This window comes from Macrosteles quadrilineatus, unplaced genomic scaffold (genome assembly GCF_028750875.1).
Source record: "Macrosteles quadrilineatus isolate MER2022 unplaced genomic scaffold, UCM_ALF_1.0 Scaffold_3__2_contigs__length_128488019, whole genome shotgun sequence".
NCBI lineage: Eukaryota > Metazoa > Arthropoda > Insecta > Hemiptera > Cicadellidae > Macrosteles > Macrosteles quadrilineatus.
In genome coordinates, this window is record NW_026542596.1 from 123,790,684 (window position 1) to 123,817,437 (window position 26,754).

Consider the following 26,754-nt stretch of genomic DNA (forward strand, 5'->3'; position numbering starts at 1 on the left):
TCTAGACGTACCTAAGGCCTGTGAGCACAACGTCGGTCTCGCAAAACATAGAAATTCTTGCCGTATAGTAGAACAATTTCAGAATATAAATTTAATGTTCGACTATTCATACTAATATTTTTTATTTCTAATTCAGTGAAAAGTTCCTGTAAAACAATTTTCATTCATTTCCAGTGGTTTGACAACGTCGAATGCAATCTGTGATGTTTAAAGTTTTAACAGTCTAGCAGCTACGACCGTAATACACCTGCGGCTGGGGAGCTACAAAACTCAACAAGTAGCAAGTAGCGGCCGCTAGTCGGGGCTTCACAGTTTGATAGGGCTTTTGTGTTCCGTCACGCCCGGGTGGCTTTGTTGTACTCCTCTCCCAGATAATATCTACCTGGTCCTTCATTCCTCCAGGATTATTATTAAATACTTTCGGGAAGATTATAACATTAATTGAACATTAGTTGATGAGATAAATCTGACAAAAGGTGCTACTAATGGACTATTTACTTAATGAAAGAGATGAACTTGTTCAAAAACGTACAGTCTATGGTACAGCACATGCAAACTTAAATTATAACACTGATGAAATCATTTTTCACATTGTGGTTGACTAATATTTATACATTACCAGATTATTAGATACGTGACTATGAGGCTTTGATACACCGCTGCATAATTTTTTCATATCTCAAACCCAACTTCATGCTTTCCGATTAATTTCCCTCTTCTGCTATTTCTGATTCTGGTAGTCAAATGGCATAGCCCCATCACCGATTACAGTTAACATCATACACTTAATCATACACAGAAAAAAAAGAAAAAAACTGAATGTGAGACTTTTGATAAAGCCCCACAAAATCTCTGCAAATCTGCAGCTCATGTTGTATTAATCAACAGTAAGTATATTTACAACTTCTGTTTCAGCCCAAAAATGGTGGACGCAGCGACTTTGGAAAAGTTGGAGGCCGGCTTCAAGAAGCTGAAGGACTCCGACAGCAAGTCACTGCTCAAGAAGTACTTGACCCAAGAGGTCTTTGACAAGCTCAAGACCCTCAAGACCCCCACCTTCGGAAGCACTCTCCTCGATGTCATCCAATCAGGTAAGAAAACTTTTCATTTCCATTCCCATAGAGGGTCCAATGCAAACCTAAGTGGAATATGTAAAGGAAGCCAAAAGGCAGCTGAAATATGAAAACTACAGTAGGACAGTTAAGAAGTTGACAGCAAGTGACATAGTACCATAACTCTTAGCTCTGATGCCACTTGAATTGAACAATGACTTTTTAAAAATTCATCTTGCCAGAAAATATTTGGAAAACAAGCTAATTTTACTACCTAATGCTATGCACCGTTACGGTTTTAGACTGAAGAGGCAATAACTGCTTCACGACTACAAATGATCAAACTTGTACCTACAAATCATTACACCAACTCATTTCTCGAGAAACTTGACTGAAATAGTGAAATACAAATAATCATAGTTATATTTTAAACGTCATAAAATGAAAAAAAAAACAATTTAAAAAACATGGAATAGTTTTTAAGTATTTCAAACACCAATAATGCCAAATGTGTGGACACAGGATGGGTTTCCATAAAAGTCACTTATTCTTCCATTAGTTTTGAACTGACTAGCCTATAATCTTTGGTTACCAGGGTATAATTCTATAATTCTTTTAACCAATTTATGTTTCAAATAAACTACATCAGTTTTGTGATAAATTTAACACCAATAGATATTTATTTTATTTTATTCATTTTTGCCTCCAGGATAAAATAACAAATCGGATGTTATCCATAACGGTGTTTAGAATTTCAACGAGTTTAAATAAACGAATCTTATATTTCTAATCAGTTAAATAATAACCGCATTGCTCTGCAAAAGCTATAACACTTTGAAAGACACTCATGAAGAGACATGGTCAGCTATTAGATAACTTGATGGGACAGACATGAGTTGACTGATAGCGGAAGACAGAATCCATTCTATTTTAACAGCCCTGATAAAGAAATATTGCATGTCTGTGCAGTAGCCCACTCCCCTCACAAGTTAATTGGTGACTCACACAACACTTGATTAGGCGACATCCTGTGTGTGGACCAACTCTAACATTCCCCATATCATGTGGGCAATGGGTAATTCCCCTTTCACTATCATGAGGGTAGGTTAGTCCCAACTCACTCATTCACACAAAGAGCTTAAGAGGGTACCTAAAATTGGTCGTTTTAATCTAGACAAGGACTCACTTGGGGAGTATCGAATTCAGTTGATATAAATAATAGGCTTTTATAAGACTGTCCCATGTTAACTTTGTGTCAAGTGTAAAGCCAAGAGGCTTAGTAGAGGTATAATAGGTCCAAGTTGGATGTTTCTTTATTGAAAACTAGCTGTTACCCACGGGCTTCAACCCGTTTGACTTCATAAGTACCGGTATTAATAAAACTATTGATTGGTTAAGTTAAGCTGGAATAAATAAAACAGAATGCAGCATTACAAACAAACAATCATACCAAATTTTAATAAGGTAATAAATTGAAAGAATTTTTAGCATACAATTAAGAACAGCTGAGGTATTTTTAACATATGGAAAGTTCCCTTTGAAAAGCAATTATGACCTTAAAGGGCAATGTATGAAATAATGGATAGTTTTGCGCAAGGTTTCTCGTCATGACGAATATTTTAAGTATATGGTTTATGGGGGTGTGACTTGTAGTTTTCTCAAAAGTTCATGGGTACTTTTGGCTTTATATATAGATAGTCGGTTTCAAGTATCAAACAAATTGTTTAATGAATAAAGGAACTGATATGAGATTTTTGGAGATAAAGTGATAATGATTCAATATTTAATTAATAATATGTTATAATAAAATTTTAATGCAAACTGTTAGCTGTTACTTAAGTCTTACAAACTGGATATTGTAGTGTTTATCTTTACATAATTATCCTAAGTTACTAAATTGCCATTATAGAAACTAAAATAAAATGCAAATCCGTCTATAAATATAATATAAAAGTTTCTGTCTACAGAACAGTTAACAAATCCATACCATTCCTAAAAAATAAGTAACAACTAGTAAAGTGCATCACTAAAACCATAATTGAATCCTAGCTGTTACTTAAAAGATAACCACTCAATAAAAAATCCAGTTTCACTTTTTAAACAACTAAAAATGACTAAACACTAAAATACGCATTTTCCATTACTCCCATAATAACATGCCTGATAATATGATTATTAACAAACTGTAAAAAATACAGCATTAGTTGTCTGAAAAAGCTTTTGTTGAAAATTTAACCATCATGAACAGATTCGTTCCACTATTTGTGATATGAAATTGAAGCCAACTTTTTCCCGGTTGGCAGGTCTGGAGAACCACGACTCCGGAGTAGGTATCTACGCCCCGGACGCTGAGGCGTACACCGTGTTTGCCGACCTGTTTGACCCCATCATCGAGGACTACCACGGCGGATTCAAGAAGACTGACAAACATCCCGCCCGAGACTGGGGTGATGTTGACTCCTTCGCCAACCTGGACCCTGCTGTAAGCATAACTGACAAATATACGCCAAAGGGTGATTTTGAAATAGTCGGCTTGAAGAGTTAGAGTAATCAGTTAGTTCAAGGAACTGAAATGTTCTTTGGTAACATTTTTTCCTAAACATACCGCCATGCAAGAACAAAATTTAATAAAAAAATTCATCAGACTATGCGGTCTATCTCACCACAGATAAGTAAGATACAGAGAATACAATCAATGGTACGCTCCAGCCGCTGATGTCTAGAGAAAATTTTTAAGGCCTTCCCCTTACGCTTTCTTTTCCCCCTTCACCATCACATCATGTATTACAGCGTTCATGATGTAGTACCATGTGTGCTACAACTGCTGTACAAAAATTCAATGTGGCCATCACTGTTTGGACTCTTCCTTGCTCGGTACAAGTACATTTCCACACCACAATACTCAAGTTAAAAAGCGCACGGTCCTCTGTGACCTAACCTATATGGGTTGAAATAAAGATAAAATCACCATCATAATTTTGGAGCTAAATTAGACGTTAATAAGCCTAAGGATAAGGTTTAATTTGCATTAAAAAAATGTAAAATCAAATCGTTGTTGTTGTACCAGCTTAAACTAGATTGTAGAGAAGAATCGGATGCATTTTCCATCCATCCAAGATGATTTTGCATTTCTGTTCTCAGGGTGAGTACATCATCTCCACCCGTGTCCGTTGCGGTCGCTCCATGCAAGGCTACCCATTCAACCCCTGCCTGACTGAGGCCCAGTACAAGGAGATGGAGGAGAAGGTCTCTTCCACCCTGTCTGGTCTGGAGGGAGAGCTGAAGGGAGCTTTCTACCCCCTCACAGGCATGACCAAGGAGGTGCAGCAGAAGCTGATTGATGACCACTTCCTGTTCAAGGAGGGAGACAGGTTCTTGCAGGCTGCCAACGCGTGCCGCTTCTGGCCCACCGGACGTGGTATCTACCACAACGACAACAAGACGTTCCTGGTGTGGTGCAATGAGGAGGACCACCTTCGTCTCATCTCCATGCAGATGGGTGGAGACTTGGGACAGGTACGACCCCATAGACTATTGGGCTTTCAGTCATATGGAAAGATAGGCAATCATTTTTGTAGATGGAACTACTTTGGTGTCTACTATCAATTGGTTTGGGTAGAATTTTTGCTTCTATACATGGGAATTCATCTTAGGAAAATTGTATTAATAGATGGTAATTATTTGAAATCCACTTATCCACATGTGATCATGCACTCCTTTTTACTGCAGCATGTGATATGAAAAAGTATGCTGAAAAAGATAAAATCGTACAAGAAATAAAATATAGTATTTGGGAGTATTCTTCCCATATCTGGCTGTTATATCCTATTTTGAATTGTCTGTCCAACTGCCTACATAATAAGTGAAATGTTTGATATTTTAATTTTTAGATTTTCCCTAAAAAATTACTTGAGAAAGATGCAATAAAGTCCTTTTAAACAGAAACAAATGAATAGTCTCTATTCTAGGAAAGAAAAATTAAAGTGTTGGAAACCTCAATTCAATTCTGTGCCTAAACTAAAGGTTTTGAAGGGAATAACATGGTCGATATTTATTGCAGGTCTACCGTCGTCTGGTGTCTGCTGTCAATGACATTGAGAAGAGGGTCCCATTCTCACACAATGAGCGTCTGGGATTCCTCACCTTCTGCCCCACCAACCTGGGAACCACAATCCGTGCCTCCGTGCACATCAAGGTGCCCAAGCTGGCCGCCAACAAGGCTAAGCTGGAGGAGGTCGCTGGAAAGTTCAACCTTCAGGTGAGAAAGCTGCATCTTATATATCTATCTTCCACAGCAGTTATAGTCACTTGATTTTGAGAAAGTTATACATTTTACACCAACGTTAGACGTACTAAAGGAAATGGATCCAGCTATGATAAAAGTAGCTGGCTTTCATCGAAACAAGACTTGATAGTACAGGTTATCATTCAAAATTGCACACTGATCTTTAAAAGCCTTTAAAAGGGAAAGTTGGAACTAGGCCTCCTAGTGGAGCAACTAGCTGGTTGTGTCTTGCTAAGGCAAAGGTTCTGCAATCATCAGCCTTCTCCAAAATCTTCGTTGCAGCCAAATATTGCTCTTGTTTGGCTAAACAGAGTGCTGAATGAAAACTTTAAGTGGTGTTCAAAGTTCTCTCCTCAGCCCCCAGCGCTGGAGTCACTTCTTCTCCTGACATCTGTCATCAAGAGGCACTATTTCTGATATCTATAAAAATCCTGTCTGAAATTAGACCATAGACAAAAATAAACAATATAGACCGTCAGCTGTGCTGCGGTTACCATAAGTTCTAGAGCACACCGCTGGGAGCGTCATGTAGTTACGGCGTACGTGCTACGTAAATACACAGGGCTGCCAGCGGTGTGCGGTATAACCTATTGTAACCATAGCACTGCTGACAGTCTATATTTAATTCTTTTTGTATATGATTAGACTAACCCGTTAGCTGCAAAATCTCTCACCTAAAAAATAACCTCAGTCCTGGCAGTTCAGCTACTGCTATATCACTAGTTCTTCATCTCTGACACAGCAATAGTAGGTGGCATGTAAGGAGTATACTTTATTAGACACGGGTTATATCTAACGTCTGGTGTTTGACTGTAGGTCCGTGGTACCCGAGGTGAGCACACAGAGGCCGAGGGTGGAGTTTACGATATCTCCAACAAGCGCAGGATGGGACTCACAGAGTTCCAGGCCGTCAAGGAGATGAACGACGGCATCGCCGAGCTCATCAAGATCGAGCGTGAACTCTAAGTCTCAGGCTCCTACGTTCATATCCATTCTTTTTTTTATTTAAAGATTTATGTACTTTAATCTATTCTTTCTACCAAAGACGGAACCGACTACACCAAAAATAAAATTGTGATATGTAATGTTAGTTGTACATTGCATATTGGAATCGACTGAAATTAAACTAATAAGAAAAGAAAGTGGAAATTTCAGTTTTTTTTACCATCGGTTTTCACATGTTTTGTTATCCTAGTAGATGTGCTATGTCGTTACAATATGATTCTGGTGTACATTTTGTTAAGCATTATCTGGAAGTAATTTTTTAAATTACAACAAACCTTGCAAAATAGATCCTAGTTTGTGTCGATGCTTAATGTACCGCTTGTTTTATAGGACACTGTAGTGTACCCTGGAATACTCGTAACGTTAGTTGTTGAATTGTGTATATGGTTAGCTACCACCCGAGATGGTAAATTAAACTGTTGACAAAATAAAATTGGTTACTATATTCTCAATCTTTTCCTTCCAAATTCCCTTTCAGATGCCTCTAAATGGTGCAGCTATTTATTATGTGTAAAAATTAAGTTTGAATCTCTATATCCCACATGGTATACATTTGTTCAAGCTAGGGTTGCCATATGGTAATTTGTAAAAAAGGGGAGATTTTAGCTAGTGGCCCAAACTACAGTAAATAGGCCTAACAATTTACGGGCTAGCAAAATTGTACACCTACATAGCACAATTAAATATTATAACAGAATTGGTATGAGTCATACACATAAAAAAATTATATCACTGACCTGAAATTAAACACGTTTTTGTTAATACTTAAATGGAACTGTCAAAAAACGTCCAAACCAGTTTATTAGTCATAAAACATTTATATAAAATACTTACTAATATTAGGCTACGTCTATTGACATTCGGGTTAGTAACGTAATTTATTTATGTTAATTAATCCATACCGTTCTGTTCAATATTTGGGCTACAATGTCAATATTCAAATATGGTACGCTAAAGCATAAAATTTTCATCTTGCTTGTCTCATCTCACTAAAAATAAAGAATAACGTTAACAAAACGCTCTCTGTCTGGCTCTGGTAGTGAACAGAGATACGTTCGGACTTAGGAGTTCGAACTGGCCGGTAGACGCCAATTTAAAAATGTTAATAGAGAGTACAAAAGTATTTTTCAGTCATTGCATAGGCCTACCCTAACAATATTTGTGAACACAAACATTTTATTTATTCCAAAAGTGCCGTTATACAATGTATTTTGATTGACAGAAAAAAAGAGGAGATATCCCACTTTTTGCAGAAATCCCCTGGAGCTAAATTTTGAACGTCAAAATCCGGTAATCTCCGGGGAAATGGCAACCCTAGTTCAAACAAATAGAACATTTTGAAAGTAAAAAAAATTTATCTAAAAAATTATAATTGATTGATACTGAAGGTAGAGAAAAAAATGTTTACAAATATATACTGGTAGTAAGTGTGATTAGAATTTTTAAAAAGTTTAGTGCCTAAAACTCAAAACTATCATGTTTCAAAAAATCAAATGAAAATCATGACTATTTCTGGAACAGGGGAATTAACAGACAAAATACTAAAAAAGACAAGGACCTCATAATCCTCAATAGATGTGTCACAATATACGTTTTTGAGTCAATACAATATGTTGGAATAGTATATTTCGTACTTAGGACTAATAATGAGCTTTTGCCGGCTCGAGAGCTGCAAAACATTTTGGTCTGTGGTACGAACGGTATTTTCACCACTACCACTATTCACCACAATAATAAAGCACACTGATAGTCAACACAAGTACAACTTTAAGGTTGTGAAGAAATAATTTGAGGAATCAGCAAAAATAATAATAAATAGTTGCTAGGCAGTGATGACAATAAAACAATTCTTTTGCAATGCTATGGATACTGATTGTGTATTTAATATGCATTTATGTTTTAAGTAAGTAAGCGGGTAGCTGATTTTGGGGCCCTAGGGATGTAAAAACCTGCTTGGTCCCCAAATGACGATGACAGCTGGCATGGCCAGCAAAACGTATCTTTCAGCCACCAATTAACGTATGTAAAACAGCTAAAAACATCATAGTGTGGTAAAAATATATTTTAACTACCTTTAGCAGCAGTTTAAACAGTTGCATTTTAAGCCCAAGTAGTAATGATGCTACTACTCACAATTTGTATTTTCTCAGTAGGTATACAATAAAAGAACTAGGCCTGGCCTATATAGGTAACAAATAAATAGTTTTACTGTATTTACATATATACAAAACATGACTGCAGTTGATCACTATGTGAAGGGTTTACACAGAGCTATTGTGTGATCGACTCCCGCACTCACTTTGAGGACATGTGCTCCAACATTGACCTTGAACAAAAAACCTTATTGGTTGAATAGAAAAATGAGTATATTAGAATTAACCTCATATTACAACTATTGTGTTGAACGTTGACATTTTTTAGCACGACAGGATTTTAAATTGATCAAAGAAAATTGAATGCACTGTTAAGTTAGATTTTTAAAACCCAGGGATTCAACCGAGTATGGCTGATTTCCTAGCTGGTGAATACAGCTGTGATTTTACAATGCGATGTTCGGCACTGACTCATTACATAGGATTGGGTGAAGTAGTTTACCTAGCTGCCGAATTAGGTAGTGACTGTACAATGTAGCGGGCTGTGGGAGGGGTTACTGATTTCAAAGCTTAATAAAAAAGGCCAGATAAATAGTAAAAAATATTCAGAGCCGCATTTAAACACGCAGAAACTCATAAATTTTTGTTAAATACCTTAATGTTACATGTTCTTAAGGTAACCCCATAAAAAAGTTCAACAGTATTAAATCCGGACTTCTAGGTGGCCACAAAACTCATGAGATTTTGTTTTGACATATACATGTGTATATTAGATTGAGTTGTGTATTTATACAGCCAACGTCGCAACTGAATAGCGCCGTTGGGGTATATATACGGAAAACGCTGGGAAAGGGTTAATTGCATCATACAGGTGATACGAAACTGTCAACAAGTAATTAGATTTTCAATTTATATAACATTATATTGCTTAACCATCATGCGTGGATTGAAGAATTTGAAGAGTTTATTAGAATAAATTTAAATGCTGACCCACTGGAAGGCATAATTTAGAAAAATATGAGGCTTGATTGTTGAAGATCCGCTGGTTGTTAGCTGGAGTTATAAAAGTCCAAGCATTCAGCTATTGAATTTTCTCAATATCAAACAGTCAACCTGTTGATTAGCAGAGGCAACCACAAGTTTGAGGCATGTCAGGAAAGGTTGGAAAGATGTTTGTTTTACAGCTGTCTTCAAATTACTTTACACGTTTACACAAATAAAAAACATACCCCCGCCGCAGCAAACCTGCAGACTAAGTGAATTTCCATTTGCTTGATTGGATTTACACAAAAATGTCTCCTTAAAAATATCAATTTATTCCCTATTTAAATAACATTAATTTAACGAGTACTTAGGTTTGCTGCAACAGGGAGGGTAAAAATGTGTGTTTTTTTTTTGTAAAATGTTAATAGTTTAGAATGAAATTAATGCATTTTCCAAATTTGATCAAAATATGTTCATAAACAAGCAAACTACAACAGTTTACTTATTCTCCATAAGAATAACATGGGAATTTTAAATTTACAGTTTTTTGGAATTTTCTCTGTAACCATTAGGCGCATAATAACACTTCAATATACTAAATTATTTGTTTTTTTAAGCTCTACAAAATGGTTTGGAAAGAAAATGTTAATTTTTAAGTTTTTAGGGTTAAAAATGGGAAAACCCAATTTTTACCCCACAAACACCTTTTCCCATAGTCCGATCATTCTGGTTCGCGAACTCGTTCGAATAAACGTAGGTTTATACGTTTGTACCAAATTCCATGAAAATCGGATTGGTTTTTCTCGAGTTATCGCGCTAATGGACACATATATAAATATATATATATATATCCTACTAATATTATAAATGAGAAAGTTTGGATGTATGGATGTATGGATGTATGGATGTATGTTTGTGACAAGTGAACGCGAAAAATCCTGGTCGGATTGGGCTGAAATTTGGCATGATGACAGCTCACATTCCCGATTAACATATAGGCATATTCTTATTTCAAAAATTCTTTCGGGCTCCGTCCCAGTGGCTCTGGAGTTTCCCATGTTAACCTTATGAGAAATGAAATTATTGAATCTTAACAGCTGTTTCAATTAAACAAGTTGGTTCTGTTCTGTGATGTTCAATAGCATTAAAGTTACAAAAATTACCAACAGGGTGCAGCACTATTATTTCTTTTACATTTATGACAACAGCTAATTTGCAACCAAAAGGTGAGTGAGCGTAGCGAACGAACTTCAACCTGGAGGCGAGTTAGCGTAGCGAACGAGCTAACCTGAAGGCAAGTGAGCGCAGCGAACGAGCTCCAACCTAAAGGTGAGTGAGCGTAGCGAACGAGCTCCAACCTAAAGGTGAGTGAGCGTAGCGAACAAACTTCAACCAGGACGTGATTGAGCCATGCGTAAGAGATAATCTTGAAAATTAAGAAGTTAAACGGGGCAAAGCCCGCGGGTTACAGCTAGTAAATATATATATATGAATCTGAACGGATGGTGTTTTTGGCCTCTAGGGACCTCAAAACGAAAAAGTAAATCGGTCCCGCGTCCAGGTCTTACCATGAGTACTACGGTAATAGCTTATTCCCTATATGGGAAATTCGCTAAAACGGTCAGTAAAAAATTAAGCAAGACAAACACAAAAGATAAACAAACCTTGAGTGGAAAGTACTGGTCTTTAGTTGAACCGATGCCCAAACAGCCGCTCTTGTTTCGACCCCACATGTACAGCTGTCCTTGGTTGGTGATGGCAGCCAAGTAGTAGAGTCCACTGGCCAAACTGTCCACACGGGAGTGAGGCATGAACATGTTCTGACCAAACAATGTCTCAGGCACTCGTAGTGGCCTGGGTGACATGTCTACCTGAAGTCCTAGACCCAACAGACCATAGCCCCAGACAAACACAGCACCTTCCTCTACAACAAATTACACAAGACAAATGTAGAGGATATTCAATTTGATTTGGTACAAAATCTCGGGGAAAAAGTCTAGTATGTCTCAGACACACTGTTTAACAATTAAAACCCCCAAATCTCTCTAGTAAATTAAAATCAACATTACTGTGTACATGAATAACACGAAAACTTAACTGAACTGAACCGAGCAGAGACTGACCAACCGTAGGCCTCACAAAGTGTAAGCTCAAATAACCATTGGCGTAACCAAGTGGAGAACCAACCAAGCTTTCTAGATCCAACTTAAATACAAGCACAGTCCTCTTACCATTGAGTACAGCACAGAAGCTTCCCCCTGCAGCTATGTCGATAATCTTTCCCAATCCACAAGTTGATTCAAGCCTCACTGGGGTACATACCTGCAAGTAAACATTGGTGTTTTAGGCGAAGGACTTAAAGTAAAGATTTATATTTGTTGGCAAGTCAGTGGCTGAGGCCGTAGCACACTACTAAGCTTTCTCTTGGTAAAGTTAGCACTATTATAAGACTGATGCAGGTTAATAACTTTAGTTTGACAATTTAAAATAACATGGGGTTGTTTAAATTAAAAAAATTAACATGAATAGTTATGGGTCCGCGGAATTGGCTAACTCTGGAACTCGCTAACCCCATGTTAAAAGCCCTATCTTCAAATTTGGTCGATGAGAGGAACTCGCTAACTTGTTCGGTTTCGGAATTGGCTAACTCCGGAACCCGCTCTAGAGCCGGGTTAGCAAATTCCGTCCTCGTACGGAAGTCGCTAACTCGGTCCCTCGGCGGAACTCGCTAACTCCCAATCAGAAGCCTCGCGGGCCGTCCAATGGGAGCCAAGCACGAATATTTTCGGCCAGTGTTACCGAAAGTGTAGTACATATATAGTATCGGTACCATAATGTCGTATCCTACGATTAATTAGGAGTAAGAGCAACGTAGTTGATCAAATAAATATATTGAGAAGTATGTTTAACATTATTCTCATGATTATTAGGGTGGAAAATGCATTATAGTCTTACCATAGACTAACCAACACAAGTAAACTTTATATCCCATTGTAAACTTTGAAGCTCGTTTTTCGCGTCTAGTTCATGTCCGGTGACCCTGATCGCTAGTGTCGACAAAATTGTGTTTCTATTATTTCTATAGTTAACTTCATAATTTTCCCTTTACTGTTTGGTTATATAACTAGGGGACGTGTATTAGTTGTGATTAGAACGTTTTATTTGGTTAAACGAGGTTTTAAATGACTGGAAACAAGAAACAATTGTAAACAAAACACGACCTCTAAAGACAGTGCACCGGACAGAACTAACAATAAAACTGTTTTCAGCTGATCCATAAGGATTAGAAATATACTAATATAAGGGAGTATGTTTTATATTTGGGCTTCTTACTTAAATAGTAGCTTTATGGTATGCAAAAAGATAAAAATGTACATTTAATTTGGATCTTTTTCATGTTATGAAATATCTATTTTCGTAGTTCGCCATTTGTTTCTTTTATTCGAATAAATACAATTTTTTTAACTTCTGCAAATAAATTATTGAGTTCGTATTTTATATACTGGGCTTGTAACCTTGAATCATAAAATTGAATCATAAATCATGATAAAATTTACACGTTAAACGTCAGTCCAGAAATACATTGTAGTGGTAATGTATTTTTAAATAGAGCTATTGAATTTAAATACATATTTATCAATACAATGTTATAAAGTTGTAGGTCTAATTTATTCATAGATTGCATTAAAAATTAGTCTATGCATAAATACAACTTGTAAATTTCTTTTATCGTAGGCTATAAGTGTAGAACCCGGGTCATCCTCTTAATTTTGTTTAATTAATATTAATTTTACGTCTTTCAGTAGGCCTACTTTTTAAAAGTCTGGAGTTTTTCTCCAGGCTGGTTCTAAATCGACCCAGGCGTTCTTGTTTGTTACAATTCTTATGAATGGTGGCCATACATAAAATTACTTGATCTTATCCACAAACAAAGCTATTGTATATTGAGTAGCTCAGTACCGGGGAACGGTGAACCGAGCAATGGCTTGGTATAGTTTATTTCGATTGTGAAACCAATGTAAAGGAAACCCAACTAACTAAGAAAATCCGTCAATTCGTTGATTAAGAATCGCGAATTAAAATTACCCTGTCACGTTTTATTATATGAGTATTATATCTTCTCCTATTATTTACTAATGGTGCTTAGGTGTACAATCTAAAAACTGTTTTAAAACATGTAACATTATTACTAAAAAATTCAACACATTTTAGAATTAGGCAACTATTTACTAGTAGGCCTACAATGCTTTGGCTTAAACTATTAGGCCTAGATAAAAGCTTCCTAGTCTAATGTCATATTTTTACACGTAAGTTGGACGATTCAACGACGAACATTTAATTTTAAATCTATGAACTAGTTATGAAAGTTACGATGGTTGATGTTTGATGACATTACGATTAAATTTGTTTTCCGTGTTTGAGAACTAGCGTGTATTTTAGCTCAATTTCGTAGAGGTTTAATTATTGAGTACCTTTTCAATATTTTTCAACTCTATTATTTTCTTTTATACTTATGGCATTTATATTTAAGATCGAAACCATAAACATTTGACTGGGCATTGTAGAGTTAAATAAAAAAAACACACTTTTCATGATTTTTTAATAATTATTGTCTTTGAATTACTTTGGGCTAGTTATCTGTTAAAAGTTAAATTGATAACAAAAACAATTACATTTACTGTGTATTAATTGACACTGATACTTTGAAATACGGTAATGTGGGCGCGGCCGGGTTAGCGACTTCCAGAGTTAGCAAATTCCGCCGCGAGACAAAATCGAGTTAGCGGGTTCCGGAGTTAGCCAATTCCTGACTGAGACGGTTAGCCAGTTCCAGAGTTAGCCAGTTCCGACACACGACCGAGTTAGCGAGCTCCTGAGTTAGCCAATTCCTACGTCTCATAGTTATTGATAAATTATTTTTCTTTCCTATATAAACATTTTTACTTGGAAAAATCAATAATTGTCACAAAAACATTCACTCGATCAAACAAGACTAGTTTGAAGAATCTGGTTTGACTAAACAGGATGTAGTGAATTGCCTTATTTTGAAGAATTGTCAGTACCTAGAAGAATATTGGGAGATATAATCCTAGAGAATGCCTGACAATGCATGTTTCTCCGTTAGCTTATTCTTCACTATTGCTCCAATCGAGAATCTAACAAAGGACAACCAAACAGTTATTATACTCGAGTTCTCGAGTCAAAGGTGGTTCATGAAAGCATTGATCATCTGACACTGCCCCTTTAACTTTGACTGTGAAATAAGTAATTTTGCCATTATAAAAAATATTTTTGACGTCTTTCTGCCACAATGTCGCTCACAGTTCTGCTTTTGGGCCAGGGAGAATGGAAGACAGGACTTCCTAATTCTGCTTGATTTATAAAGCCCCTGGTAATTTTGATAAACATATTAATCATAAATACTTATTTTTAAAGAATTTCGTTCAGGTGGAACTTGAAGAGTAACCTACGTCTGGTAATAACAAGAATCTTGTTAATACCAGACAAGATAATATTGTGAAAATTGTGATCTACAATTAATTAATATGTTTACAAAGTTTATGGACATTATTATTTTATTTTGTATTATTTACACTAAAATTGTAAAAAATAATTAGTAGTAATACTGAGATTATTATAGATTAATAGGTGAGTTGCAAAAAATATCAAGGATGGATCCCAGACAAAGAAAATCACTACTCACCTGCTGTAAGTCACCAGTCTCTGACAACTGCCTGTACTCGTTGTTTCCCCATCCAAATACTTCTCCTTTATCTATAAATCCGGAATATGTTTTAATTAGAAGGGCCAGCCTAGCAATACGATGCAAGTTTTAAATTAGAAACTATCCAAAATGTCATCCACACACCAAACAAAAACTTTAACTATCCTACTGACATTTAAAGAAAATTTGTCTTTGCATCACCAATGCAATACCAGGTGGGCCAGTTACACCCAAAAACCTAGATTTAGGGATCTTAACTTGGATTTGAGTTTCTGAAATCACACACTATTAGCATTTTAGATTTTAAAGAATTTAAATGGATAAATTAACCATAATTACACATGGTACGATGCACTAAATAAATCTAATACCTTCTCACTTATTGTTCCTATGCCAATTTAAAAAATAAAAAAAATATTCTTCTGGTTTTTGGGATCATAAGTTGATAGGATAAATAGTTAACAGCCAAAACATCGTAGAACTATCTGGATCATAGGTTTAAAATTATTGGATAAGTTAAACTGTCAATTGTTATTGCTGTTTCAATATTATTATTAATAGATTTTGAAGATAGTCTTACCCCCTTGACAATACTACAAGCCCACACTCACCGTTGAGGGCCAGTACACAGTCGCCAGTGCCGGCCAGTTTGGTAATTCTCTCACTAGCAATGTCGCCTCCTACTCGGCCGATCTGCCACTGTGAGTTGTAATCTCCTCTGCCCAGCTGTCCATCAGCTCCCCACCCACAACTGTACAACCCTCCCCTCTCCCCCTCCGTCACCATCAGCCTACACAAGCAAACACAACAAGCGGATAATTATATCAAATAAATATTTGGGTGCTATGACGACAACCAGCTACTTCAGTAAATGTAATTGTTACAATTAACTACATCTGACCACAATCTCGCCAAATGTTTGTAAAATCAACCATGGTGTAATGTAGTTTAACAATAGAATAACAGATTCCAATATTATTAGCACAGTCTTAAGCCAATCATCTCAAAGAAAATGCTGGATGAATTACTCTAGCACTTTGAGTAGTGGTTATAGTAAGTTAGTCAGTAGGGCTGTGTTTACTAGTAACGATAAAGAAATTTAACCTCTCTATACATTGGATTCTCCATCCATTCACCGCCCAGCCCAGACACTATTGCAGGTGCACTATTTATTAATTGTGATATATTTGAAACATAAAATTCAATTTAAGTCACTGCGTCCTGACCATTACCGTGGTGTGTGTCCTGCCCGTGCATTATCATAATATAGGCCTATTCGAAGTTTTTATTCGTTTTCGTAATGTCTTCTTACCGTCCGTATAGGTGTGTGTGTGTGTGTATGTACATTTTAGTAGTAAGTAAACAATGACAAGGATTTCATCATCCAACTGCGATGTTTTGACAACAGCAGATACAAACCGAAACATGTAAACAACCTTTTGTAAAATTGAGCTGTTTGTCGAATTTATAAAAGGTATGAAACATATTTATTAGGGATGGACGGGTCCCGAAATTTCGGGAATTTTTCGGGAAAAAAATATTCCCGATTATCGGGACGGGATTACATTTGACTCAGGAATTTTTCGGGACGGGATTTGGTCCGATCGTCGGCGATTTTTCCGCTTCGCGAGTGCCGATAACGCCGTTATTGCGAGCGATAGGTCCGCGAACGCAGGAGACGAAGTCATACCGACGATCGCGCCGTGACCGCGGAGTCCTACCGACGATCGCACCGTGACCGCGAGTCATGACGACGATCGCGCCGTGACCGCGAGTCATGACGACGATCGCGCCGTGACCGCGAGTCATGACGACGATCGCGCCGTGACCGCGAGTCATGACGACGATAGCGCCGTGACCGCGGAGTCATGACGACGATCGAGCCGTGATCGCGAGTCATACCGACGATCGCGCCGTGACCGCGAGTCATGACGGCGATCGCGCTGTGACCGCGAATCATACCGACGATCGAGCCGTGATCGCGAGTCATATCGACGATCGCGCCGTGACCGCGAGTCATACCGACGATAACCCCGTGACCGCGGAGTCATACCGACGATCGCGCCGTGACCGTGAGTCATACCGACGATCGCGCCGTGACCGCGAGTCATGATGACGATCGCGCTGTGACCGCGAGTCATACCGACGATCGCGCCGTGACCGCGAGTCATGACGACGATCGTGCCGTGTTCGCGAGTCATACCGACGATCATGCCGTGACCGCGAGTCATACCGACGATAACCTCGTGCTTGCGGAGTCATACCGACGATCGCGCCGTGACCGCGAGTCATGATGACGATCGCGTTGTGACCGCGAGTCATACCGACGATCGCGCCGTGATCGCGAGTCATGACGACGATCTCGCCGTGACCGTGAGTCATACAGACGATCACCCCGTGACCCGCGAGTCACAAGTTACTATAGGTACCTGTAAATTGTTACCCATTTTTTTGTTTTTATAGATCAGTGCCACAAATGGTAAAAATTGATTTTGTATGTCTTTTTTTGGTAACTGCAGTACAGTACTTTCTTTTTATGCACAGAAAAAAATCCCGTCCCGTCCCGTCCCGAACTAAAAATTCAACCCCGTCCATCCCTACTATTTATCATACAGGATCTTTAGTTAGATTAGCTATAGCCACTACAATCGCACAAGGAAGAAGACAGTGTTTGAAAGACTAATTAGGCTATTTATATGATTTATATAGTACTGTAGGAAAAATATAATGTGTAACACGAGTGCTAACTGCCTTTGCTGCACTCGAGAAACTTCCACACTCGCATACGGCTTGTGCACAAACATCTCTATTGTGTGCAGCAAAGTGCCACTTTGCCCACTAGTTCACCCACACAAATAACTATTCCTATCTATCAATTAAATTACTGTAAGCCAGCCAGTTTGGAAAACTTTAACCTTTACATTTTCTCTAGGAGTCCTACTGATAGGTTGACAAACAACTCAGATAAGATAGCCTATAACTGGAATTTAGCAAACAGGAAAGCAACATCAAGTCATTGAGCAAACAAATGTTGTGATATTGATAGCCTATCCTGTATATTACTAGTCCCTTAGTTGTTTGGCTTTAAATGTTGTACAATTATATACCAGTAGCCTATTATAGCACTGTTTTTTCATTGTATTAGGTTTAAGTGCATAGGAGTACTTCAAGAAATATAGTGAAGGATGGGAATGTTCTATACATTACTTCTGAGACACTAAAAGTGACCCGTAAGTAATCTTTTTATGAGCATTTTATACAGATTGATCAGATCAGAGATTAAAGGACGATAGGACAAATTTACAGAATAGCAAACTAATTTAGCCTATTTGGGATTTTCATTTTTAAACTGCAAACTGTGAAGTGTGAATCAATAATAAGTTAGTGCCAATTTTACCACTAGGCCACAAGGAAAAGGAGACCGCAGCGTCTAGTACAAAAACAATTTGTTAGAACAAAAATGGAATTTTAATTTTCCAAAACTAATCATATTCCATAATTTGTGGATGACAATGATGATATTCTCATGATTGCTGGAGATGTTCACGATTTTGCACCAATCAAGGGAAGTCCCACTCAGGTTAATTTGGCCTAGAGCCTCAAGTACCCTAAATCCGGCACTGTGATAACTTCAGTAGAAAGCACTGTGATGTCTGATGTTTATTTGTGCTGAGCTTACCTTTTCACAGAGTGTGGTTATTAAATATTATTAATTAATTTTATTCTTGAACAAGAAAACTAAACTTAACCAATTTATTCTTAACTAACTACACAATAATATTCCAACATAATAACATACAGAAGAATGTCTGTTTTAACTATTGACAGTCAATTAGTGAATGTATTTAAAAGATGCAGCTTTGATTCTGTAAAACTGGAAAGTACACATGGCAGTATTTCAGAGCCATTGTAAAAACGTCACAACTGTAAAATTGCTAACCATCTAATAGATGTTAAGTTGTACAATATTGCTCTTTTACGCGTGGACCGATATTTTAAAATGAATCCATACAATATTTATACTTACGTATGGTCTTGTCCGCATACAACTGCAACAATACTGTTCCCATCAATATTAGGAGTATTATGCACAATTCTGCTGCCGCTGTATTTTTCATTTTCTACAATCCGTCGACCACATTGTCCGTAAGCGTTGTTGCCAAAGGTAAAGACGCCATGAGTGTCAGTAAGTACAACAGAGTGGGCGCGACCTGCTGCCAGTCCTTTAACTTTGGTCGTTGGATCAAGCGGAAGCTCAATTGGTGCAGGGCTGGTGAGTATGTTGAGGGGATGATCTCTCCTGGGGTCATGGTAACCTAAACATATTCACTGACTACAACAAATGATTGAAAGTTGTAGTTTGTGTGCACCATTGATTGCTAGAATATGGCTACACACATCAGACTAATTTATTTTTAAACCCTTACCCATACAAGATTCATGCAGCATGTAATAATCAACCTGGTCTGCTAAGATTCATGTTTGAGGGCACATTTTTGGGTTCTAGTGATGACCACAATACTTAAAATAACTGTCAATCGAAGGAAAACTGAAAGCACTAAAGACATGAATAAATTGTGAATATTTCTGTATAGGCTAGTCATTATCATGGAAAAGATTGTGAGATTTGACACGGCTGACAAAAAAGAACAGTTTCTAACTTTTAACTTTCACCACAGATTGGTTTTGGTAAAAGAGGAACAGCCACTCTTTACCTGCTAACCCTTATCTTTTGATACTTACCGACAATGAGTTGATTATTCACATTTATCCCTACAAATCACGTTTTAAGTCCTATTTTCATGTTTTAGTTTTGAAATTTTCATGCAAGTCCAAACACTGTGTAGGCCCAACACTTAGGTTTCCTAGACGCGTAATAGATGCACAGCGGTTAAGATGCGCTTCGGGTTTTGTCCAGGCCCCAAAAAGCAGCTGCGAGTGGTTTCCTAGACTGCGTACAATACACACGGTTGGTGCGTAACATAAGTTCACGGGAGAGATTACTAGTGGCTACTATGATGTTATACAACGATTTAGATAATGAAATGTATACTTTGGTATTAAAAGTTTCGAAGAAGTGTAAGCAGTGAAAAGTACATGATTAGGAACTGTACGTGGCCTTCGCAGAAGTTTTAACCGTAGTATTAAAGCAAACATGTCAATTTAAAATGTAAACAATAAATTTTAATTTAACCTCTCCAACTTTGATTTTACTGTTATTATATTTAGGCCTACCTATTCGGAATTTACCGAATTGACAAAATCTATATTTTTAATACCCTTGGCATATTTTTGTCATAATTGTTTTAGAGCGGTGGTGCTGCCGATCACCATGTCCAAGGTGTCGTTAGAAAGGTCTTAGCATGTAGTTTTGCCATCAAACAAAAAACTTTGGAATTCAATCAGGGCTCTGCCCCAGTGGCCTTCAAAGTTCCCATGTTATTCTTAGGGAGAAAATGTTTGTTTACATTTGAACAGATGAATACTTTGAAATTGACACTAATATTTGAATCAGCTGGTTATACTAAAATTTGAGACATGTGCTATAAGGATCCTTATATATAAATACGTGAAGGCTATTTCTACGAAACACTACTCCCCCATTAATAATGGACGGATTTTTACAAACGATGTGTCAAAATGAAGTTTTGTTTGTGTAGATGCCCCCTTTCACCAATTCCTGTAATAAAAGTCCTCGGGCTTTGCCCCACAGGCCATCAAAATCGCAAATAACGCCGGTAATACTTTACAATAGCTCGAATTCGAGCAACAGGTGCACTAGTAGTTATTTACGAGTATAACTGCAGTAAGAATTTCATATTTATACGCCAACCCCGTAAGAAGGGGGGTTAATTAATATGCCAGTAATTAATATAGGATTATTACTAAGATGTTCAGGGGTTCTTAAAATAATTATGGGTGCTCTTATATTTGGGAGTTGCTGTTGTGCTGGCTTGAAAAGAATATTTGTTAACATTAGGTTTATTTACAAATTACGAATATGTAAGGACAAATTAATTGTAGGGAACATTTAATAGGGGAATTAAATATTAAAATTACACATTATGGGGAAATTAACACTACCTAACGAATGATATGAAATGTAATACTATAAACATTTTAATTGTATGACCAACGTACTTCCATAATATGTCATTTCAAGAGACAAATTCAATCGATTTTTTTGTTGTTGTTGGGGAATTTTGCCATCTGGACAACATTTAATTCCGAATCCATTGCACAAGACATGTCTAAAACGCAGCATAACTCAGATTTGACTGCTCTGAGAGCAGTCGGTGAAATACGCAGCTATTGGTGTTAGATGGCATTAGATACGCAGCCTTAGAAACCGCTTACACGAAACTCCATAAGACAATGATGCTGCGTATTAGATGCGCACACGCAGCGCATCTATTACGCGTCTAGGAAACCACAGCCTTAGGTATAAAACAAACAGCATCATGAAAGCCAAACCAATGTAGGCCTACAAATTTTTACTCATGAAAAAAAAAGCGGAGATATAAAAACCCTTAATTTACTCAATACATATGTTTCTAGTAGCATTAGTATAGTTGTGTAATCAAAAGTGTGATTTATAAGACTACTGGTTCTTGGTAGGTTTATTTATTTATTTATTCAAATACATCACATAACGCCTAAGGAGTGCTTCTGCACGCAGGCAGGTAAATTGTCAAAATATACATTGTGTACTAGTATAGAATAAAAGCAACATAATAATAAATATAGTAATAAACATAATAAGAATAAAGTATTAACAGTATTGAAAAACAAGTATAAAATAAGTTAGGTTATTAGCAAAGTTTACAAATAAGTTATATCAATGTCAATAAGTTATGTTTACTACAATCAGACTGATAAAAAATCCTCAATTCTGTAAAAACAATTGTCTAACAGGTAAGAAAGTAAGTGTAACCGGAACTTTTTAAATGATTCTACCTCTCTCAGTGATAAAGGAAGCTTATTATACAGTTTGAGACACATATAAAAAGTACTCTTTTCATAAGCAGCAGATTTATGTATGGGGTACTGAAACATACCCCAAAACAGCCCCAACACACAACAACAGTGTGTGTTTTGGGGTTATTCAAAATATCTAAGTTCCATGCAAACTTACCTATTTGCGAATCTGTGTTAATACCACTACCAAATACTTTGTATTTTTCTTTTGTATCGACAGCAAATAATGTAAATCCATAACCACAGGCAATGTCAGTAACCTGAAAAGAAGAGTGGGAATAAAATTGATATAGGTAATACATAGTAAACTTAATTTAAGGATTTAAGATATGGCACATAAAAATCAAACAAGTAAGTTACCGGTAGGGACATGAGTAAAGACGTATTTTCCATTGGGCAGCACATGCTTGCAACTAAATTTTGCATTTACGATTCTTGTTAAAAAATTACAATAGCATTCTAAAACTAGACATAAAAAATGAAAGATGTAAGCAATATTTTTATTTATTAAATTTTGCTCGGCTATTTTACCTTATTTTGTTCAGCAAATGTGAGCCGCAGAGGCTTATGATGAAACTCGGGAAGTTTGTTTTTGTACTTCACAGTGTTCTTTAACTGAAGTCTGTTACCCAAAGCACCATGTTCGGAAAGGCCCCAGACATATACTCTTCGATCACTGCTAGATCCGGGTGGATACTGGAACACTGGAATAAAACAAATGAAATCATGCTTTCAAAGTTCTAAATTTTAAGAACCTACAAAGTTTAAAAGTAAAAAATAATTCAAATAAGTTAGCCATCTTTATTGCTTGAAGCTGGGGCCTCTTAACTAAAAAAGTACTATCAGATGCATGTGTCTTATTTGAAAGGACACAATCAAAGAAGTGAAATACTTTTAACATTGTCAAGCACCCACCACATTTAAATAGGGTCCACCAACAGACCCCTGTCTGTCTAGCCGGGTAGCTCGGTGGTTAGTGCTCGCCTAGTAAACTTAATCGAAAGGTCATCTGTTCGATACTGGGACAAGTGTGTTGCTTTTTGATGGATTGAAACATTTGAAACTGGTCCTAGCTGTTCTTGATCATTGGGCTTTTAATAAAATGGTCCTGACTAATAAAACAACCGGTCTTAGTCAGTAACAAAGCTACACAAGGCATCACACTCCATCTACACTCATATTTGGGTTAAATTACGCATATAGGTGGTGTCCCCATCTCAAATGATAAGTTAAGTTTAATGATAAAAAATATTTATGTCACAGCCACAGTGATAGCCTAACAATTCATCCAGGGCCGGTTCTAGGAATTTTTCAGAGTTAAGCGAACACCCGAATCAGCGCCACTTAGAATCCCCCCCCCCCCCCAAACCCATGAACATAACTTAACCGTATTTGTGAATTTTTTCCCAATAATTTTGGGAAGAATTTGTTTTTAAAGTTTAGGTAGAAGAATAGGTACTAACTTGCAATAAAAGGCTGTTTATTATTCGCAGAAATGTGACATTTATACACTTTTACTCATCATATAAACTATAGCAAAACCAAGGACACACTATAAAAAACAGGCCGTAATGTAATGCTCGTCAAGCATGACGTCACGATAGAAGACGGCAATGACGTAATGTTTGCCGTTTGTGATCAGCTGCTTGTTTTAATCTTTCCTTGGAAAATAAATAAATAAATACCTACGGTACGTCATTGCCGTCTTCTATCGTGACTTCTTTGGGCTGACTGGACTCGCCACCAGATGATTTCTACAAAAGTCTACTCATTGATTTGGTTTTTTTTCTTCCTCTTCCAAATTCGCCTTACGCTTTCTATGATAAGTGCCAGACGGTTTCTTTTTTTCTGCCATTGTTTTCATAGTTTCGGTTCGCAATATGTTTTACTCATTCATTCAGTTTATACTTTCTTTTTATTTAATGCGCTAATTATAAATTAAACTTAAAACACTCGTAATAATTCGCTTATCAACAATCATGAATCATCAAAACAATGCCAATACGATACCGATACGGTATAGGCCTATGCACGATTACTAGAAAAATACCGGTATGGATCATAAACATAAACAAATGACGTTTTTGGCCCGAAAATAAACATTATTTAACATTGCTTAATTGGAACTGCCAAAACATATGTTCAATGCTATTAGTATAGGATTCGGGCCAACAACGTCATTTGTTTATGTTTATGATCCATACTGGTATTTTTCTAGTAATCGTGGGCCTACGTATACAACTAAAAAAGTGCAATACAACCTAGTGCTCTGCTCTAGGATCAGAGGCAGAAAGGAGTGAAAGAAAGGGGAAGTTTCTTGTTGTGACAAGTGGCGCTGCACGCTTGCTTATCTCGATCATTCGTGAAATGAAACCCATAGCGCTGGCGCTGACGCTGCCGACTGCCGAGCGTCAGCCGTCAGCTCAGTTCAAATTGAAACTGCAAATGGCATTGAGTCCTTGAGTTGTAGTGCTGTACAAATATACACAATTTTCAAGTGCTGTTGGTACAAACAGAATAAATGCCTTTATTGTGGTGCTTTGAATACTTTAACTCTGAGCAAAAATAAACAAAATTACGTTGTTCACATAAAAAAATGTTCCGTTGGCGCCACTTTTTCGTGGCGCCATATGCGGCCGCGTAGTTCGCGTATGGGTTAAACCGGCCCTGAATTCATCTTAAGGCACAACCACACTTGTGGCATTCACCGGACACTAAGCAGCTACTTGCGAATCACAACTAACTTAGTGAGGATCGGTTTGTGTACTTATTCGACAATGTTCATCATTTAACTTACCGATGCGTGTTGGTCTTTTCCACACATTATTGCAACATAAGGACTGCTTGGAAAGTGAAAAATATGCACTTTTGTTCGAAAATCAGTGATTACCAATGCATGGTCTTTTCCACACATATTGCAAAAAATGAACTGCTTGGAAAGTGAAGAATATGCACATTTGTTCAAAATCAGTGAATATCAATACAAATAGGCCTAGTTTGCCAATAGACAAATATAGCCTACTAAAGGCATTCGGCTAAAGCCACATGCATGGATCAGCCTTTAGATTTACCGTTGATTGTTCCCCAAATGATAAGTTAGGACAACGGGTTAGGCATAGAAATAGACTTTGGATTGGAACGATTGGAAGTTTCTAGTCTCGGTCAGTCCCCATTCTCGGGCTCTCATTGCAACGCACGATGTTGTTTCTGGGTCGCCCATATATTGGGGACTGGGTTGGGTGGCGTCGTCCTGTAATCCAGCTACTAGGAGGTCACAAATTGTGGATATTTATAGGCATGTACTGTGGATGCGATACTCCCTGGTGTGGATTAACGTCCGCACGAGTGAGTACTACGACTATCTGCAGTACTATCCAGATAAGTAGACCAATTCGTAATATACCAAGGCAAAGTGGTTCGGATTCCACAATAAACTGTAGGTCCCTTAGCTGTATGGGCTATTAATCAACAGATGTCTCTAAGGAATGTCGGCCTTAGTCACTAACAAGACCACAAGATCGCGCCACTCATCCTACACTCATCTCCATTCATACTTGGCTTAAAATACCTACTTTGTATGGTCGCCATTAAGAAAAAAGGTCTATTTAAGTATTAAGTATACACCACACCGCGGCTGTTCCGAGTGCACTTTGTCCGGAAAACTATGAGTTTACATTCTTATATTGAGTTACTATACACTTACCAGGTAAGTCAAACTCTGCATCTCTGTCGATGGGATGAACCCTTTTATAGTTATATTTTAATGATGAACTTAGTGATCTGAAATCAACTGCAGATGGATGAGATGTTAACCTCTGCAAAAAAGCTCTCTTCATTATGGTAAACAAGTACCTCTAAGGCCAACAACTTATAAAATAGGCCTAGGGAATGAAATATGAGACCTAAGTTAGGGCCCATTGCATTTTATAATTTGACATTTCGAAGATCAAATGGATGTGTATCAAGTAGGCCTAAACCAATAATTTTTGGTCGGTCAGATGCAAAAACCCTGTAAGTTAATCTACCCTTTTGCTTGAAATAACTTAATTTGTCACTTCACTTGCCGATTTCGATTGGTTCGAAGTTCTATAAACTTACAGTAACTTCTAACGTTTTATTTAACCTAACCACGACAACAAACACAACAATACAATAATACAACAAGAACAAACAGTAAACACAAACACGAAACAACTATCCAAACAAAACAAAACAAAACAAGCTTGGGTGCGGCTGTCTGTTGCGGTGCGGTTCGTGTTTTTCTCTAGTTTGCTTTTCGGCAGGCTAAACTTTACTAGTAGGTTTCGTTGTTCAATATTTAGGCTGTATCATAGATTAAACATACTAGGAGTATGTTTAATCTATGGCTGTATCTGATCACGGCCGCCTTTAACTCCAGGCCACGGCCTTCGAAGTGGCAACGTCGCAAGTGGTTGTTTACAGCTGTGTTGTTTGGAAGCAGCTAATGGTGCGGTGGGGCACACGGAAGATTTCTCAGGTGCCATTTGACGTTACTAACTGCTGACGTCACTAACTGCTGCCATAGATAAAACATGCGTCTGAAGAAACAGACAATTTTATAATTTTCTATTATTAAATTAAACTGCCATAACCTAACCAAACCAACCAAAC

General features: G+C 37.3%; 2 protein-coding genes across 7 annotated transcripts in view; one reads left to right on the forward strand and one right to left on the reverse strand.

Annotated features, from left to right (window-relative positions):
• Positions 1 to 6,789, forward strand: part of LOC128990998 (arginine kinase) — a 45,596-nt gene extending 38,807 nt beyond the window's left edge. For all 6 annotated transcript variants that reach the window (XM_054413692.1, XM_054413695.1, XM_054413696.1 and 3 more), the window contains 5 exons: positions 916 to 1,091; positions 3,356 to 3,534; positions 4,194 to 4,568; positions 5,113 to 5,310; positions 6,154 to 6,789. In XM_054413692.1, the coding sequence (XP_054269667.1) occupies positions 916 to 1,091; positions 3,356 to 3,534; positions 4,194 to 4,568; positions 5,113 to 5,310; positions 6,154 to 6,303 (1,078 nt within the window). In that variant the 3' untranslated portion in view covers positions 6,304 to 6,789. The remainder of the gene's footprint in view (positions 1 to 915; positions 1,092 to 3,355; positions 3,535 to 4,193; positions 4,569 to 5,112; positions 5,311 to 6,153) is intronic.
• Positions 6,790 to 8,527: 1,738 nt separating this feature from the next.
• Positions 8,528 to 26,296, reverse strand: LOC128990041 (RCC1-like G exchanging factor-like protein). The gene is made up of 9 exons (XM_054412266.1): positions 25,826 to 26,296; positions 22,654 to 22,826; positions 22,280 to 22,382; positions 19,172 to 19,460; positions 15,756 to 15,934; positions 15,124 to 15,194; positions 11,651 to 11,741; positions 11,084 to 11,343; positions 8,528 to 8,668 (listed from the first exon to the last, which is right to left on the reverse strand). The coding sequence occupies exons 1-9, from the start codon at positions 25,956 to 25,958 to the stop codon at positions 8,591 to 8,593; spliced, it is 1,377 nt and encodes a 458-aa protein (XP_054268241.1). The 5' UTR covers positions 25,959 to 26,296; the 3' UTR covers positions 8,528 to 8,590.
• Positions 26,297 to 26,754: the final 458 nt, after the last annotated feature.